This window comes from Rhinopithecus roxellana, chromosome 4 (genome assembly GCF_007565055.1).
Source record: "Rhinopithecus roxellana isolate Shanxi Qingling chromosome 4, ASM756505v1, whole genome shotgun sequence".
NCBI classification, from domain to species: Eukaryota; Metazoa; Chordata; class Mammalia; order Primates; family Cercopithecidae; genus Rhinopithecus; species Rhinopithecus roxellana.
In genome coordinates, this window is record NC_044552.1 from 97,624,412 (window position 1) to 97,642,351 (window position 17,940).

The 17,940-nt window shown below is 44.6% G+C and overlaps 1 protein-coding gene and 1 pseudogene across 1 annotated transcript; both read right to left on the reverse strand.

Moving 5' to 3' along the window:
* Positions 1-4,330: 4,330 nt before the first annotated feature.
* On the reverse strand, positions 4,331-10,795 carry GJA10 (gap junction protein alpha 10). Its single transcript, XM_010357759.2, has 2 exons — positions 10,648-10,795; positions 4,331-5,986 (listed from the first exon to the last, which is right to left on the reverse strand). Exon 2 carries the CDS (start codon positions 5,968-5,970, stop codon positions 4,339-4,341), a length of 1,632 nt encoding a protein of 543 aa, XP_010356061.1. The 5' UTR covers positions 5,971-5,986; positions 10,648-10,795; the 3' UTR covers positions 4,331-4,338.
* Positions 10,796-12,367: 1,572 nt separating this feature from the next.
* Positions 12,368-13,891, reverse strand: LOC104657912 (annotated as a pseudogene).
* Positions 13,892-17,940: the final 4,049 nt, after the last annotated feature.

Genomic DNA, 17,940 nt, shown 5'->3' on the forward strand with positions numbered 1-17,940 from the left:
ATGATATGTCAGTGTAGGTTCATCAGTTGTAACAAATGTACCACTCTGATAATAGGATGTCAATAGCTGGGGAGGTTCGCACATGTAGGGGAACAGTGAGTATATGAGCACTCTCTGTATTTGCCATTCAACTTCACTGTGAACCTAAAACTGCTCTAAAAAAATAAAGTTGATAACACTCTGTGCAGTGAGTGACTCTATGGCTCTCTGCAGCCTTGAGTGGCGCCATCCCACCTGGCTCCCTCTGCTGTTATCTACTGTTTCCTTTTCTCTCTTGTCCTTGTGTCTCAGTCAGGAAATAAGGGTGTCAAATCCCATTCTGTCTCTAATTTGACAACAGGACTGGATGTTGTGTATTGTGGAGGTTTTTGTTTATATTGTTCCTAAAGTATGAAAAATAAAGGGGAAAACACTGAATTGGAAAAAAACAAAACGCTTTAACATTCAAAAAGTAAAACAGGCCTGATTAGACGTTCACGTCTTGTATTTATAAAAGGTTAGTGGCCAGGCGTGGTGGCTCACGCCTGTAATCCCAGCAGTTTGGGAAACCAAGGCGGACGGATCACAAGGTCAAGAGATCGAGACCATCCTGGCCAATATGGCGAAACCCCGTCTCTACTAAAAATACAAAAGTTAGGTGGGCATGGTGGTGAGTGCCTGTAGTCCCAGCTACTTGGAAGGCTGAGGCAGGAGAATTGCTTGAACCCAGGAGGCGGAGGTTGCAGTGAGCCGAGATCATACCACTGCATTCCAGCCTGGTGACAGAGCGAGATTCCATCTCAAAAAAAAAAAAAAAAAAAAAAAAGTTAGTGATGCATTTCCTCAGTGCAAATTATTTTTTACTCCTACTTATATTTATGAATACAATAAAGTCCATACAGAAAAGAAAAGAGAGAGCCTATCAGCTTCATCATCTTCACTCCAGGATTCTGAGCTTGGCTGGCCTCTCTCAAAAGATAAACTGAAGGATTGGGAAATCTATCTCGGCCGGGCATGGTGGCTCACGCCTGTAATCCCAGCACTTTGGGAGGCCGAGGTGGGTGGATCACGAGGTCAGCAGATAGAGACCATCCTGGCTAACATGGTGAAACCCTGTCTCTAAGAAAAATACAAAAAATTAGCCGGGCGTGGTGGTGGGCACCTGTAGTCCCAGCTACTCAGGAGGTTGAGGTAGGAGAATGGCGTGAACCCGGGAGGTGGAGCTTGCAGTGAGCCGAGATCGCGCCACTGCACTCCATCCTGGGCGACAGAGCGAGACTCCATCTCAAAAAAAGAAAAAAAAGAAAAAGAAAAAAGAAAATCTATCTCACCTAAAAACTTCCTTATCTCCCTCAACAGCCCGCCAATACAAAGGCTTCTCTTGCATGGAAGGTACAAGAAAAGGAAAATGATGAAATTGTATTGCTGACTTTGTAAATTCAGATGAGAAGCGGTGGATGGTCTGAATGTAGTGAGTTATCCCAACTGATTGTTGACAGTCACAGACCGAACTGTTAGTTCTACTCTTTCCCCCCTTCTTACTGCTGCACAGGGAAGGGAAGAAGGGAAGAAGGGAAGAAGGGAAGAAGGGAAGAAGGGAAGGAAAGGGAAGGAAGGGAAGGGAAAGGAAGGGAGGGGAGGGGAGGGGAGGGGAGGGGGAGGGGAAGGGAAGGAAAGGGAAGGGAAAGGGAAGGAAGAAAAGGGAGGAAAAAGAAAAGAAAGAAAGACATACCCTAACGAAAGAAAAGAAGAAAAAGAAAAAAGAAAAAAAAGAAAGAAAGAAAGATTAAGAATGAAGAAGAGAAGAAAGGAAGGAAGGAGAAATTAGAGGAAGGAAGGAAGGAGGGCAGGAGGAGGAGGGAAGAGTCTACGGAGAAGGGAGGAAGGGAAGGCAGGAAGGAAGGACAGGAAGGGAAGGAAGCGAAGAGGGGAAGGAGGAGGAAGAAGAAGAAAGGGAGGGAGGGAGGGAAGGAAGGGAGGAAGGGAAGAAGACAAAATTTTTTTGAGATGGAGTTTCACTCTTGTTGCCCAGGCTGGAGTGCAATGGCGCAATCTGGGCTCACCGCAACCTCCACCTCCCGGATTCAAGTGATTCTCCTGCCTCAGCCTCCCCAGTAGCTGGGATTACAGGCATGCGCCACCACGCCCGCCTAATTTTGTATTTTTAGTAGAGACGGGTTTCTCTATGTTGGTCAGGCTGGTCTGGAACTTCCGACCTCAGGTGATCCACCTGCCTTGGCCTCCCAAAGTGCTGAGATTACAGGTGTGAACCATAGCGCTTGGCTGAAAGAAAGGAAATTTTAAAAAAAGAAGCAGCTTCCACTCGCCAAATAATTCTATTTTTTTTTTTATCTTTTAGAGACAGGGTCTCATTCTGTTGCCCAAGCTGCAGTGTAGTGGCATGATCATGGCTCACTGCAGCCTCTACCTTCCAAGCTCAAGTGATCCTCCCAAATAGCTGGGACTAGAGGCATGTGTCACCACACCTGGTTGATCTCTGTTTTTTTTTTTTTTTTTTTTTTTTTTTTTTGAGAAACAGGGTTTCATCATGTTGCCCTGGCTAGTCTTGAAGTCTTGAGCTCAAGTGATTCGCCTGCCTCAGCCTCCCAAAGTACTGGGATTACAGGCATGAGCCACCACGCCTGGCCCCAAGTTATTCTAAAATAGTCGTTCTTAACCCTGGCTGCACAGTGCACTTACCATGGAAGTTTCAAAAATATTGATGCATGCATCCCACCCACAGAAATTCTGGCTTAATTAGAATTGGATGGGTCCTGGGCATGACGGCTTTTAAGCCTCCCAGATGACTGTAATGTATGGCAAGGGTTAAGAACACTGCTCTAGTTTGGCATAGGTTTCTAAGCACCCATACATTGATCCTAAACACAGTCTCCTGAATAAATGGCTGGTCACTGACAAGAAATGAATATCAGTTTGAGAGAAGTATTTTAGTAAAAATCCAAGTAGGTTGATTTGCACTCATGGTATGGCTGTAGTACAGTAACATCAGTATCTAAACCCATAGGAGATGTAAAACTAGGGTAGAGGGATTCAGTCATTATCAACACACACACACAAAAATGGAACAAAGGAAGAAACAAGCATGTGAGCTCAACTCAGAAGCTCCCCAACCAACCTTGGGGGAATTTTCTTTTTAATGGAAACAATTGACTATTGGGAGCAGAGAGGAAGCAAGTGTCATCCTTTGTTCCAGAATTGAGAAGAATCCACAGTAAATATCCATTTCATGTTTATAATGGGTAAGAAATGTTTATCCCACAGTGGTTTTTCAGAGAACAAAATTAAAATCAATACAATATTGATTCTTGTCTTTGTAAAATATATCACCAAATATTTGTATATGACTTTGAAATGTCAAAGGTATTAAAAGAATGAAGTACACCCTCCCTTTTTTTTTTTTTTTTTTTTCTTTTTCTTTTTCTTTTGAGACGGAGTCTCACTCTGTCGCCCAGGCTGGAGTGCAGTGGCCGGATCTCAGCTCACTGCAAGCTCCACCTCCCGGGTTCACACCATTCTCCGGCCTCAGCCTCCCGAGTAGCTGGGACTACAGGCGCCCGCCACCTTGCCCAGCTAGTTTTTTTTTTTTTTTTTTTTTTTTTTTTTTGTATTTTTTAGTAGAGACGGGGTTTCACCATGTTAGCCAGGATGGTCTCGATCTCCTGACCTCGTGATCCGCCCGTCTCAGCCTCCCAAAGTACTGGGATTACAGGCTTGAGCCACCGCGCCCGGCCCACCCTCCTTTTTTAGTGAGACGAAGGCAACTCAAGGTTACAAATGATCCCTCCTCTGGACCATTTTCTATACTGTGACAGAAGGACTTTCTCAACCGCAACTCTGATCCGGTCCCTCCTCTGCTCGGTCCCTCCTCTGCTCCACATCCTCTGTCAGTTCTCTATGGCTTCCCTACGGGGCCTCCATGCCCACTTCTCCAGCTTTCCCTCCCTCTGCGCCTCCTACCACAATGTGCTCCAGCCGCACACAGTTCCTCAGACAGCACTGCTGTGTCTCACCTCTTAAACTTTATCTGCGCTGCTCCCTCTACCAGGATGGCTTCTTTCATGTGCCCCAGTCCTCTCAGTATTGGAAAAACTTGTCACATCTTTCAAGATTCAGTTCAAGGTAACTTCAACTATGAACCTTTCCCTGACCTATCCATATGACCACTCCCTCCTTTGTTCACTCATTCTCACTAACATGATGCCTTACACTTGATACATTTACATGTTTACCTGTCTAAATTTTCCTCCTACATCCTGAGTCCTTTGATATCAGAGACTGTATTTTATCCATTTATATGCCCAGCACTTATAAAAGCGATTGGTATAAGTTTTTTCTATTTTATGAATTGAATTTAACTGAATGTATTGAATGAATAATTTTATCTCTCCATAAATAATCTCCCTCTCCATCTGCCTCTCTGTCAACAGAAACATACATACGCACCCCAGGAAGGAAGAAAGGAAAAAGAAAGCATCCAGAATGGAACAGTTCTTGGGATAGTTCCATGATCGGTAGGGCTGTCTGTCTTACCATTGATGTTCTGTGCCCAGTGACTGAAGGCAGAGGTGAGGGGCTGTTTTCCCAGTGAGGAAAATCCAAGCAGGAGCTATTCCGAGAACCAGAACTTCCTGAGTCACTGTGCAGATGTCGCTTTTCAGACAACAATCTGGACAGAAAGCTGGCCTTGCGACTACCCGGGCGAGATCTCTCTATCCAGACCCCACTCTCTCTCACGCTGCCTTCACTGTCTCTGCAGTGACTATGAAGATCTGTGAGAGGCTCACCTGAGGGTTCTGGGTCCTGGGACTGCTCCCAGGTTCCTATTGCATAGGATGGACAGTTTCTAGGAGCCGTAGTTGTACCTAGCCAGGACTGAGACATTGTATTCTGCAGGCCAAATGAAGACTGGTCTGATTGCTGTCCCAGGTGCTGATTTCCAGCACTGCCAGCCCAGGGACATGGGCTGTGAACATGGAGCTGTCCGATGTGCTGATCCTTCTCAGACCAGTCTTTTTTCCCATTGGAAGGGTCTACTTCAAGTTGCCTGGGCTGTGGGATTTGCCACATGGTTTTAGACTTTGGCACATTAACTCGAATGACTTGCTGTTGATTGTTAGCTTGAAGTGGAGAGATTCTTTCAGGCAAGGAAGAGCAAATCATACACTGCTGGGCCACCGAATATTTCTTCAAATGGAATGGAGGGCCTGTTTCATCCTCAATGCCCTCACCGCTGGATTTCTTATAAAGTGTCCTCATAATTTTTCTGATGCCCAGATGAAATATTTCCAGTATATTGAGTAACAAAGAAATGGCTGCAATGCTGTGCATAAAAAGCATGAAAATTGTCTTCTCAGTGGGCCTGGATACAAAGCAATCCACTGCATTGGGGCAAGGAGGTTGAGTGCATTTGTAAAGGGGGTGCATTTGAAACCCATAGAGAATATATTGGCCTATCATGAATCCTACTTCCAGCACAGATCTGGTCAAGATGTGTAAGACATAAGTACGCAGCAGACATCCTTTCAGAGGGACTTTATGGATCCTCTTCTGCTCCTCTAACCTCCTCAGTTCCCTGTCTATTCTTTGCTGCTCCTCCAAGTCAAGCTCTGGATTCTCCATCTGGGCTCTAAGGTGTGACTTTTTCCTTTGTCTCTCTTTCTCAAAGGCCCTGAGCCTATAAAGTGCATGGCCCATATAGACCAAAGAAGGAGAAGACACAAAGATGATCTGTAAAACCCAGAACCTGATCAGAGAGATAGGGAATGCATCATCATAACAGATATTGTTGCAACCTGGCTGCCGGGTGTTGCAGTCAAATGCTGACTGTTCATCATCCCAGACATCCTCAGCAGCCACACGAAGTACCAGCATTCGGAAGATGAAGAGGATGGTCAGCCAGATTTTCCCCACTATGGTTGAGTGGGAGTGAACTTCCTCTAGGATGCCACCCAATAAGTTCCAATCCCCCATGGTTAAAGACTAATGTCTGAAATATACAGAAAACACTGAGGTTAATAGCACCCATGGTGGTAACATATAGACACAAGCTCAAAAATACAGCAGGTTCTTTTGTATGTCAGCAAAACTATGAAGGATATTCAAGCCCTAATATTTATGGCCCATGCTTAAAATAGGATATTTCCAAATACATTAATTTTCAAAAAAACACTAAAGACCCCCCCACAATTTCACCACAGTTTATTTCTTCCTATTCTCTTTTACTCTCCCCCACACAGCTGCTTGTTATTCTAGTATACAAATAGGTCTCCATATTTGTACAATTCATTCTAATTGCACAATTGTATTCATTTTTCTATCCATATGAGATACTCTACTTACCATACATCTGACATGATCATAGAAGAGTCTCAATTCCTCAGGAAGTGTTCCCTACCCCTCCCAAGTTGTAGTTATTTTTCCCTTTCCTGAATCCTCACAACACTATTATTAATATTATTCACCTGGGACTGTGCCTAAATGAGTTTTGTGATGGTTGTGGCTTATGTTCCCCTTCCTAGAAAGGTACACCCCTTGCAGATAGAGACACTTTCTAAAGTGTGTTGGTCATTGCACACAGAAGTCATCAATATATAATAGCGAATGGAATTGTCTTTTCACTTTAAAATTATGTTCCTTGACCCTATCACCAAAATACCATCAACAGGCAAAATAAAGTAGATCCTCATAATATATTATCCAGGGCTTTAACTGCAAGACAAAGTATAGGTAAAGAAAATACAAATCAGTCAAGTAAACCCTCAGGAACTGGTTCATATCAGGATAGCGGTAAAGATTAGGCAGACACAGAAACAATACCAGCAATAACACATAATTACATCCATTAAGCCACATCTGGAACATCATGTTTTCATGGAATTTTTGCTAACTTAGAAGAAAAGTGAATATAAACTGCTTATCTAGCAAGCTTAGGATCTGGGAAACAATCAAGGTATAGCTGACATGAACAGGTTACTTGGTTTACCCTGAAAAACTAATGTTTTTCAAGATTCAATAAGGTTAAAATACTTAGAAGGTTAAAGCTTTCTAAGATATGGAAGACTTCCAGATAAGAAAGATACAGAGGAAAAATAGGAAATCATTATTAAGTTAAAATAGATAATGAGGCTGGATGTGGTGGCTCATGCCTATAATCCTAGCACTTTGGGAGGTTGAGGTGGGTGGATCACGAGTTCGAGGTGGGTGGTCAGGAGTTCGAGATCAGCCTGGTCAACATGGTGAAATCCCATCTTTAGTGAAAATAGAAAAATTAGCTGGTGTGGTGGCATGCGCCTGTAATCCCAGCTACTCGGGAGGTTGAGGCAGGAGAATCACTTGAACCCAGGGGGCAGAGATTGCAGTGAGCCGTGAGCTGAGATCACGCCACTTCACTCCAGCCCGAATGAAAGAACGAAACTCCATTTCAAAAAAAAAAAAAAATAGATAATGAAACAATTCTCCCCTTCCATAATTCATTCATTCAGTAATATTTGCTAATACCTTGCTATTGGCTGGGCACAGTGGCTCACGCCTGTAATCCCAACACGTTGGGAGGCTGAGTCGGGCAGATCACGAGGTCAGGAGATTGAAACCAGCCTGGCCAACATAGTGAAACCCCATCTCTACTAAAAGTACCAAAATTAGCCAGGCATGGTGCTGTGCACCTATAATCCCAGCTACTCAGGAGGCTGAAGCAGAATTCCTTGAACCTGGGAGGCGGAGGTTGCACTGAGCCAAGATCCTGCCACTGTACTCCAGTCTGGGTGACAGAGCAAGACTCCATCTCAAAAAAAAATAAATAAAAATAAAATAAAATAAAATAAATCAAACCTTGCTATCGCCTAGGCATTGTGCTAGATGCCAGGAATTCAATAACAAGCTATATTTGGTCCGAGACCTCACAGCACTTGATCACTAAGGACTCCCACTAACCTATAAAATGAATCAAGACTGATAATACAAAAATGAATATCAACCAAAAAAAAATGAGGGAAAAACCTGGAATCCTTAGATTTTTTTCCAACTATCTCCAAACACAACAATTGATTCCAGATGGAACAAAACATTAACTGTAAAAACATATTAAAATAAATTATAAAAGAATATGTTTTTAAATCTTGAAGTAGAGGACTTTTTAAGCACATCAGTGCCAGAAATTATAATTAGAAAAAAATACAAATTCTAGCTGGGCATGGTGGCTCACTCCTGTAATCCCAGAACTTTGGGAGGTGGAGGCGGGAGGACTGCTTGAGCCCAGGAGTTGCAGACCAGGCTGGGAAATATAGTGAGGCCCCCGTCTCTATAAAAAATAAATGTAAAAAGTTGGCCAGGCACGATGGTGAGTGCCTATAGTCCTAGCTGCCTAGGGAGGCTGATGTGGGAGGATCACTTGAGGCCAGGAGTTTGAAGCTGCGGTGAGCCATAATGGCACTACTGCACTCCAGCCTGGGTGACAGAGTGAGACAGGAAGGAAGGAAGGAAGGAAGGAAGGAAGGAAGGAAGGAAGGAAGGAAGGAAGAGGAAGGAAGGAGGGAAGGAGGAAGGAGGAGGGGAGGGAGAGAGAAGGAACGGGAGAGAGAAAGCGAGAGAGAAAGAAAGGAAGAAGGAAGAGAAGAGGAAGAACGGAAGAAGGAAGGAAGAAGAAGAGAGAAGGAAGAGAAATGGAAAAGAAACGAAAGAAGAAAGAAAGAAAGAAAGAAAGAAAGAAAGAAAGAAAGAAAGAAAGAAAGAAAGAAAGAGAAAATACAGATTCCACCAGCAAAACTGAATAGCAAAAGTGGAGTTGTCCAGAAGGCATCTGGGTCTAGAGGACAACAACAACAAAAATGGTACAAACAGGAGATAAACATTAATGAATTACCATTGAATAGGTAGAGAGGATCACTCAGAGACAAAAAGAAAAAGTGAGACAATGACAGAACCCTGAGACTAACACAGGGGAAGAAAGAGTCTGCAAATAAATATGAGAAATGGCCAAGGAGAGAAAGGAGGAAAACCATGAAAGTGTTGTCTCTGAAACCAAAGCCCAAAGTCAGAGTTTCAAGAAGGGGGATAGTTGACAACGCCAAATACACACACACACACACACACACACACACACACACACACACACACCACTATACAAATAAATTTAATTTAATGGTGATATACCATGCTCAGGGATTGAAATTGCAATATAGGTAAAGATGTCAATTCTCCCCAAATTAATCCAAAGATTCAGTGTGGAATTGCAAATCACTCAGTAAAATAAAAGTCTGTAAATGTACATGTATATGTATGCAGGTGTATGTGAAATATATATGTATGTGATTTTAATGAGCATGGAGAAAAAAATGCAGAAGGATACACACCAGGAATTTAATATAGGTTACCTGAGGTCTGTTGAAGGTGATGAAATTGGATGGGAAGTTAAGGTGGAAAAAAGAGAGGCAAGAAAGAGAAAGGAAAGGAAAAAAGACTTCTAAGAAAGCATGAGTGATTTTTATCAAAAGTGTAGGTTTATGTACATTTTTACCTGTATGTACATATATAAAGAATTTTTTAATGAAATTGAAAAAGTGATAGATACCTCTCAGAATTTGGAAGAGGTATTAATGAGACTTTTATAATTTACTCTATATAGTTGTGAATTGTTTGAAATTCAAAAATTAAGAATGCAGTCATTTATATTACTTGTAAATAAAAATTAGATATTAAAATGAGGACTCAGGCCTCATTAACCAAAAGCAATAATTTACTAAATTCTATCCTGTCTTAGAGTTTTGGTCTTTTCCCATAATTATTCCCTTAAAACTTTCTGTTCATTATTCTTTATTTTAAAAAGAGATTTCCTCTGCAGGTAGAGATATGGAAAAAAAAAATAAAGGATTCCTTTAGCACTTAAAAAAACCTATAGCTTCTATTTTATATAAAAACCCCGAGGTGGGAAAGCTAACTAGTGTCAATCTTACTCCTATTTGGCAGTACTAAACTATATAATACTTCATTTTGCCACTATCTCTTTAAAATGTGGAAATTATTATTTTTAAATAGCAAGGAAAACTGAGCTTAGCCTACATCAAAAACAAAAATACAATCTTACATATTAGAATACAAGACATTTTGTCCTTTAGACAACTAGTCCGTTTTCTAAAAATAACTACTTTTTACCATTAAATGAGTGTGGGTCTTAGAACTATTACTGAATTTTCTTTTATTATCAAATACAAATCTAGTATATCCTATATAAAAAGCTGATGGCCGGCCGGGCGCGGTGGCTCAAGCCTGTAATCCCAGCACTTTGGGAGGCCAAGACGGGTGGATCGCGAGGTCAGGAGATCGAGACCAACCTAGCTAACACGGCGAAACCCCGTCTCTACTAAAAAATACAAAAAACTAGCCGGGCGAGTTGGCGGGCGCCTGTAGTCCCAGCTACTTGGGATGCTGAGGCAGGAGAATGGCGTAAACCCAGGAGGCGGAGCTTGCAGTGAGCTGAGATCCGGCCACTGCACTCCAGCCTGGGCGACAGAGCGAGACTCCGTCTCAAAAAAAAAAAAAAAAAAAAGCCGATGGCCCTTTTCTGCATATTATTTCAGATCTTGTCTTTCTATCCCCACAAGGATTTTTTATATATTTCTCATAAACAAGAAACTCCACGTATTTACTACTTACCTTATGGGTGAACAAAAAAATCACGATTGGGTTCGCAGAACCTTGAAGTTGCACCGTGTGTGGCTCATTAGTGGAAAAATTGCTGCTGGTTGCAGATATAAAGGCTCTGATCAGGTGGCTGTGGGGCCCTAATCCAGAATGAGCACAGTTATTTTGATCAATGGAGTTTAACCTAGTCCTCCCCCAAGGTTCAAAATGTCCTCTGATGCTTTGCAATTTTCTTACAGTATTTTTTTCTAATTGATATCAAGCTGGGACCTCTCCGGGTATATCATATTTGGAAACGAAACGTGAAACAAATGAGAATTTTCCTTTTGCGTTGGTGAATGCATACAGTGATTTATGTTTGGGTGCATTTCTTTCAGTCTGTTGATTGTTCTAGGAATCGATGCTCACAGATCAATGAGTCATGTCCGATTTCACAAACAAGTGCCTGGGGTGAGTCTGGCCTCATAAATGTGAACAAATAATAATGGAGTGGCAATCAAACCTAAAGTCTTATTGCAAATCAGGACATGCTGAAAGAAGAAACATCTCAAAAAGAGAATAAACATTTTTAGGGTCGGGTGTGATGGTTCACACCTATAATATCAGCACTTTGGGAGGCCAAGGCAGAAGGATTGCTTGAGGCCAGGAGTTGGAGACCAGCCTGAGTAACACAGTGAGACCCCCGTTGTTACAAAAAAAAATTAACAAGGTATTGTGGTGCATGCCTGTAGTCTTAGCTACTCAGGAGGCTGAGGAGGGAAGATAACATTAACCCAGGAGTTCAAGGAGGCTGCAGTGCTCTGATTGCACCACTGCGTTCCAGCCTTGGTGACAGAGCAAGACTCTGTCTCAAAAAAAAAAAAAAAAAAAAAAAAAAAGAGAGAGAGAGAAAAGAAAAAGAAAGAGAAAGAAAAGAAAAGAAAAGGCCAGCACTTGGTGGCTCATGCCTGTAATCACAACACTTTGGGAGGGCTCAAGCAGATCGCTTGAGCCCAGGAGTTCGAGACTAGCCTGAGCAACATTGCAAAACCCTATCTCTACAAAACAATACAAAATTAGCTGGCATGGTGGTGTGCACCTGTAGTTCCAGCTATTCCGGAGGCTGAGGTGGAAGGATCGCTTGAGCCCGAGAGGTGGAGGCTGCAGTGAGCCCAGATCGCGACACTGCACTCCAACCTGGGCAACAGAGCAAGACTCCCTCTCAAAAAAAAAAAACTCTCCTCTTCTCCTCCTCCTCCCCCTCCCCCTCCTCCTCCTCCTCCTCCTTCTTCCTCTTCCTCTTCCTCTTCCTTTTCTTCCCCCTTCCCCTCCCCGCTCCCTCTCCCTCCTTCTCTTCCTCCTCCTTGGAATAGGAGGTTTCCGGGAGGTGGTGCCTCCTCAGCGCTGCACAGCCTGCTCCCTGGGTACAGCCACCCACGCGGTCAAGCCCTACAGGCCCCGCCTTCCAGGATGGCTAGCGGCCGCCTGCCTCCCAGGACCCAGCACAGGACACAGGGGGTACGAGGGCACACGGGATGCGAGGGTACACAGCAGCCAGGCCTTTCACTGGGCCGCGAGCTGCCTCGAGGTGAACAGGTCCATGGGGGCGGGAGGGTTTGCAGACCTCCGGAGGCTGAGGGCCGCCCCTCAGAAGCTGGTGTTCATTGGGACTGGCTGTTGGCCGGAGTCGCCTCCCCGGCTCCCTTCTCCGGGAGGGATTTCACGTGGATCTGGTTGCGCAGCACAGCGACTCTCAGCATCCGGCCTTGGGCGCTGTGCTGAAACTCCCGCGATTCGCAGAGACTTCTCGAAGGTGGTGCTTGCGCTGATCCACATCCTCCCGGATTTGCTGCCTCAGCTCACCCTCCCGCGCTGCCACCGCGGGGCTGAGGGCGGGGCCATCCTGTGTTTGTTGAGGGCGCAGTTGCGAATCTGGGCGTACAGGGTCCTGACCGTGGGGCGGTGGGGGAGTGGAGGTTGGGGAGGTACACATGTCCGAGAGCAGGTTGTCCTACATTTCCTCCTTTTTTGTTTTTTTGGAGACAGAGTCTACCTTTGTCTCCCAGGCTGGAGTGCGGCGGCGCGATCTCGGCTGACTGCAACCTCTGCCTCCCAGGCTCAGGCAATTTTGCCTCGGCCTCCCGAGTAGCTGGGATTACAGGCGGACACCACCACAACCGGCTACTTTTTGTATTTTTTAGTAGAGACGGGATTTCGCCATGTTGACCCAACTGGTCTCAAACTCCTGGCCTCAAGACTCAAGGTGGCCACATCGTCCAGCATCTTCAGACACGGGGCACACTTGGACTCGTGGAATTTGAAGACGATGTCTCCAACCTGCGGCTCCAGCTCCAAGAACAACTTGAAGGAGCTGCTGGAGATGAGGTGGTGCTGCAGCTCCTGCCGGTCGAAGGTGGCCAAGGCGCACAGGCCCCCAAAGACGGCCTCGTTGCTGGGGGACAGCAGCTCGGGGACGTCACAATGATCAAACCGAGCCAGCAGGAAGCATTTGGCAGCCTTCTTGTACTTCCTCGCGGCCAGCTCGGCCAAGCCTGCAGCGCATGGGAGGGAGTTCGGTGAGAACCGCCTGCGCCTGGCTGGCTGCCCCACTGTCCTCGCTGCTCGACAATCTGCAGGATGGACTTGGCCTTGCAGACGCGGCTCAGCACGTAAGGCCAATTTTGCAAGTAGACGCTGACCTTGAAGACATTGAGGACATGTTGAAGGCGTGCTTGGCGCTGCTGCAGTAGCCTCAGGCCGTGAGTGACACTTGAGGGCATTGCTGAATCATCGTGGCCACGCCTGGTGCGCTCCTTGGTGGAGTTGCCCTTGTAGTTCTTCAGGTCTGCGTCCGGCTTCTCCAGCTTCATCAGGGCCTCCTTCTGAGTGGCCTCCACCCAGGCCATGTCCAGGGGCGGGGGCTCCACGCCACTTTCGGGGATGGCGTCAGGTGAGTTCCGCAGTTTCCTGTTGGCCTCCGAGAGCTTCCGGTGGACCTCTTCGTACAGGTCCACGTTAAAGATTATCTGCAGGAAGGAGAACGCCATCTTCAGGGCCTCCGCCCGCAGCAAGGGTCAGTAGTCAGCCAGCAATAAACAGCAGCGGCTCGGTGCGCATCGGGCAGCTGCAGCTGCCAACGCACTGCTCCAGTTCCAGGGTGGAGTCCACCACGTAGTTGACGTCGGGTGCATTCTGCAGGTCCTCCGGGGGATCCTTGTCGACTTGCATGGGCTCCACGGCCGCCTCTTTAGAGCAGCATACAGGACGACAAGCTGGCACTCAAGATTAAGTTCCTGGCCATGCGGGGCAGGAGGTAACACCTACAGCAAATTTTATTGTGTGTGTGTGTGTGTGTGTGTGTGTGTGTGTGTGTGTGTGTGTGTGTTTAATGAGGTGGAGTCTTCCTCTGTCATTCAGGCTGAGGTGCAGTGGCGCCATCTCGGCTCACTGCAACCTCTGCCTCCCGGGTTCAAGCGATTATCCTGCCTCAGCCTCCTGAGTAGCTGGGATTACAAGCATGCGCCACCACGCCAGGCTTTTTGTATTTTTAGTAGAGACGGGGCTTCACCATGTTGGCCAGGCTGCTCTCGAACTCCTGGCCTCAAGAGATGTGCTCTCCTCAGCCTCCCAAAATGGTGGGATTACAGGCATGAGCCACCGCGCCGAGCCCCTACTGCAAATTAAGCACCTGAACCGGCAGCGGCATCTTGCACCTGCCACGCCACAGCATGCCGTCCATTTCTGTGCCAATACTCTATTATTATTGTTATTATTATTATTTTAAAGATAGGGTCTTGCTCTGTTGCCCAAGCTGGACTCCAACTCCTGGGCTCAAGTGATCCTCTTACCTCAGCCTCCTGAGTAGCTGGGACTACAGGTGTGTGTCACCATTCTTGTTGTAGCAATACTCTATTAGGTCAAAACAAACGACTCAAGAAAGTATTTTTCTTTTTAAATAGAGAATCGGGAAGCCAATAGTAACCTTAGAAACCTAGGTCTGATTTTTTAGAGAAAGAATGAGAATTCCAGAGAGGTCAAACGACTTGCCCGATACTGATAGACCAGGTCTCCAAACTCTCAGTGTGCAGCATCTTTCACTAATCACATCTCAAGCATATAATCTTCTTGCTATCTTAGAGGTGTTGACTGCAAGGGCATCACTAGAATCCAACAAGAGTTTCAGATCACAGCTCTAAGGCACATTTCTAAGCTTGCTCTTTTCCATATAAAATGTAGAAGTGCTTAAAATTACTGATAGTTCATCGTTATCATCTGCCTATTCTATTTTTGGTCATTTAGTTTTTTAAAAAGGATGATAATGAAAGGTAGATAGGTGACATTAAACTTTCACTAGCCTGGCACATCAGCCCAAAGTACAAATTATCTGTCAGAATTAACTAGAGGTAAAAACATATGCTTTATTAATAACTGTATTTGTACAGTATTAGGTAAAAAGTCACCTGAAAAGTAACAGATGTAATATCTTGAATCTATTTATCAGAGTCAGAATATTAAACATTGATAAGCAAAGGACGCATGTGTAATCTCTCAGAGAACAATAAAGTTAAGAGAGGTAAAATTGAATTAAAAATAGTCAACCTAAAAGAAATTAAAGAAGAGGAGAGGAATTAACACAGAGGAGATAGGACATAATAGAGGAAAGAGTTGGATGGAAGATTTAAATTCCCCCACAGAAAACAATACTTCATCCTTAGGACAATTGCAGAGATTAGTGTCTCCATTAAAGTCTTGAAAGGGGCCAAGCACAGTGGCCCCTTTCAAAGGGCCAGCACTTTGGAAGGCTGAGTCGAGTGGATCACTCGAGGCCAGGAGTTCGAGACGAGCCTGGGCAACATGGTGGAACCCATCTCTACTAAAAATACAAAACATAGCCACATGTGGTGGCACATGCCTGTAATTCCAGCTACTTGGGTTGGTTGAGACACGAAAATTGCTTGAACCCAGGAAGCAGAGGTTGCAGTGAGCCAAGGTCACGACATTGCACTCCAGCCTGGGGCCTGGGCAACAGAGTGAGACCCTGTCTCAAAAAAAAAAGACACTAAAGGTGTAGCATGGTACTACCTATCTCATCCTTTGTACAGAAAAAGAATAATAGATCTTAGAAAATTATCACCTTAATCATGCACTGACTCCAATTGCAGTTACTGCTCCAGATGTGGTGTCTTTAATGGAAGAAATCTAATTAGTCTTGTTACACAGTATGCAGCCATTTACATGGCAAATACTTTTTCTCTATATCGATTTGCAAATATTAACAGAAGTCATTTGCCTTAAAAAAGAACAAAGTGAATGAGGCTATCTTAACATAAATTTTAAAAATATTCTTAGTGACTGGGCACAGTAGCTCATGCCTGTAATCCCAGCAATTTGGGAGGCCAAGGCGGGTGGATCACCCGAGGTCAGGAGTTCGAGACCAGCCTGACCAACATGGTGAACCCCCCCATCTCTACTAAAAATTTTAAAAAATTAGCCAGGCATGGTGGCACATGTCTGTAATCCCAGCTACTTGAGAGGTTGAGGCAGGAGAATTGGTTGATCCTGGGAGGTGGAGGTTGCAGTGAGCCCAGATCGCACACACTCTAGCCTGGGCAACAAGAGCAAAACTCCATTTAAAAAAAAAAAAGAGGCCGGGCGCAGTGGCTCAAGCCTGTAATCCCAGCACTTTGGGAGGCCATGTTGGCCAGGCTGCTCTCGAACTCCTGACCTCGGGCGGATCACGAGGTCAGGAGATCGAGACCATCCTGGCTAACACAGTGAAACCCTGTCTCTACTGAAAAAAAAAATACAAAAAACTAGCCCGGCTAGGTGGTGGGCGCCTGTGGTCCCAGCTACTTGGGAGGCTGAGGCAGGAGAATGGCGTAAACCCGGGAGGCGGAGCTTGCAGTGAGCTGAGATCCGGCCATTGCACTCCAGCCTGGGCGACAGAGCGAGACTCCGTCTCAACAAAAAAATAAAAAGAAAAAATAAAAAGAAAAAAAAAATCTGAGTGAATAAAGGAAATCACAGAACAATACATACGTTGGAATACTCTCATAAATTTAAAACTCTCAAATAATTCTATATGTTGTTTATAGAAATACATATTTTCATGAAATATATATATATATTTTTTAATTCTAAGCTTCCATGAGCTGAGCAGGCCTGACATCTGAGAATGGCTCCTTTCTTAATTTTTATAAGGCCCTCGAGTGTTAAAATGTATGCTGCCAACCTCCAACAATTTGCTTTTATCTGGCAGGGTCAACAATACATCTTTCACCATCTTGCCTGAAGGCTACATCAATTTTCCTGTTCGCTGCCATAATCTAGACCACAGAGGTCTAGATGATCTTGATATCCCCCGAAATATCATACTGGGTTACTACATTGATAACATAATGCTGATTAGACCTGATGAGCAAGAGAAAAGTACCACAGATGTTTTAGTAAGAAGACAAATGCAGGCCACAGGGTAGAATACAAGCCCCACAAAAATTAAGGGACCTGCCACATCAGCAAAGTTTCTAGAGATCCAGTCCTCCCTAAGTGAAAGCAGTTTCTATCCCTTGCACTGCAACTACCACTATCACCAACACCATACAAAAAAAAAAAAAAAAAAGGTGCAATGCTTGATAAGCCTTTGTGAATTATGGAGGTCATTTGATATGCTACTCTGGTCCATTAAATGAGTAACCTGTAAGGCTGTGAGCTTTTACTGAGAAACAGAGAAAGAAAAAGCTCTGCAATAAGTTCAGGCTGCAGTGCAAGAGTGTGCAAAATCCCAGCAAATTCAATGAAACTCAAAGAAACTTTAACTAATAAATATGTGATATGGTTTGACTGTGTCCCCACACAAATCTCACCTTGTATTGTAATAATCCCCAGGTGTCAAGGGTGGGGCCATGTGGAGATAATTTAATCATGGGATGGTTTACCCCATAGTGTTCTTGTGGTACTTAGTAAGTCTCATGAGATATAATGGTGTTATGAATGGGAGTTCCCCTGCACAAACTCTCTTGCCTGCCACCATGATTGTGAGGCCTTCCCAGACATATGGAACTGTGAGTCCACTAAACCTCTTTTTCTTTATAAATTACCCAGTCTTGGGTATATCTTTATCAGCAGCATGAGAACTGACTAATACAATATGTCACGTGGAGGCTCTAGCAAGCCTCCATAAAAGAATCACAGTGCAGAGCATCAGCGTTCTGGAGCATAGCTATGCGCTGTTAGAGACTGAATGCCTGACCATGGTACATAAAGTGACCAGGTGACCTGAGATATCCAGAATGAAGTGGGTATTATCTGATCCATGCCACCATAAGG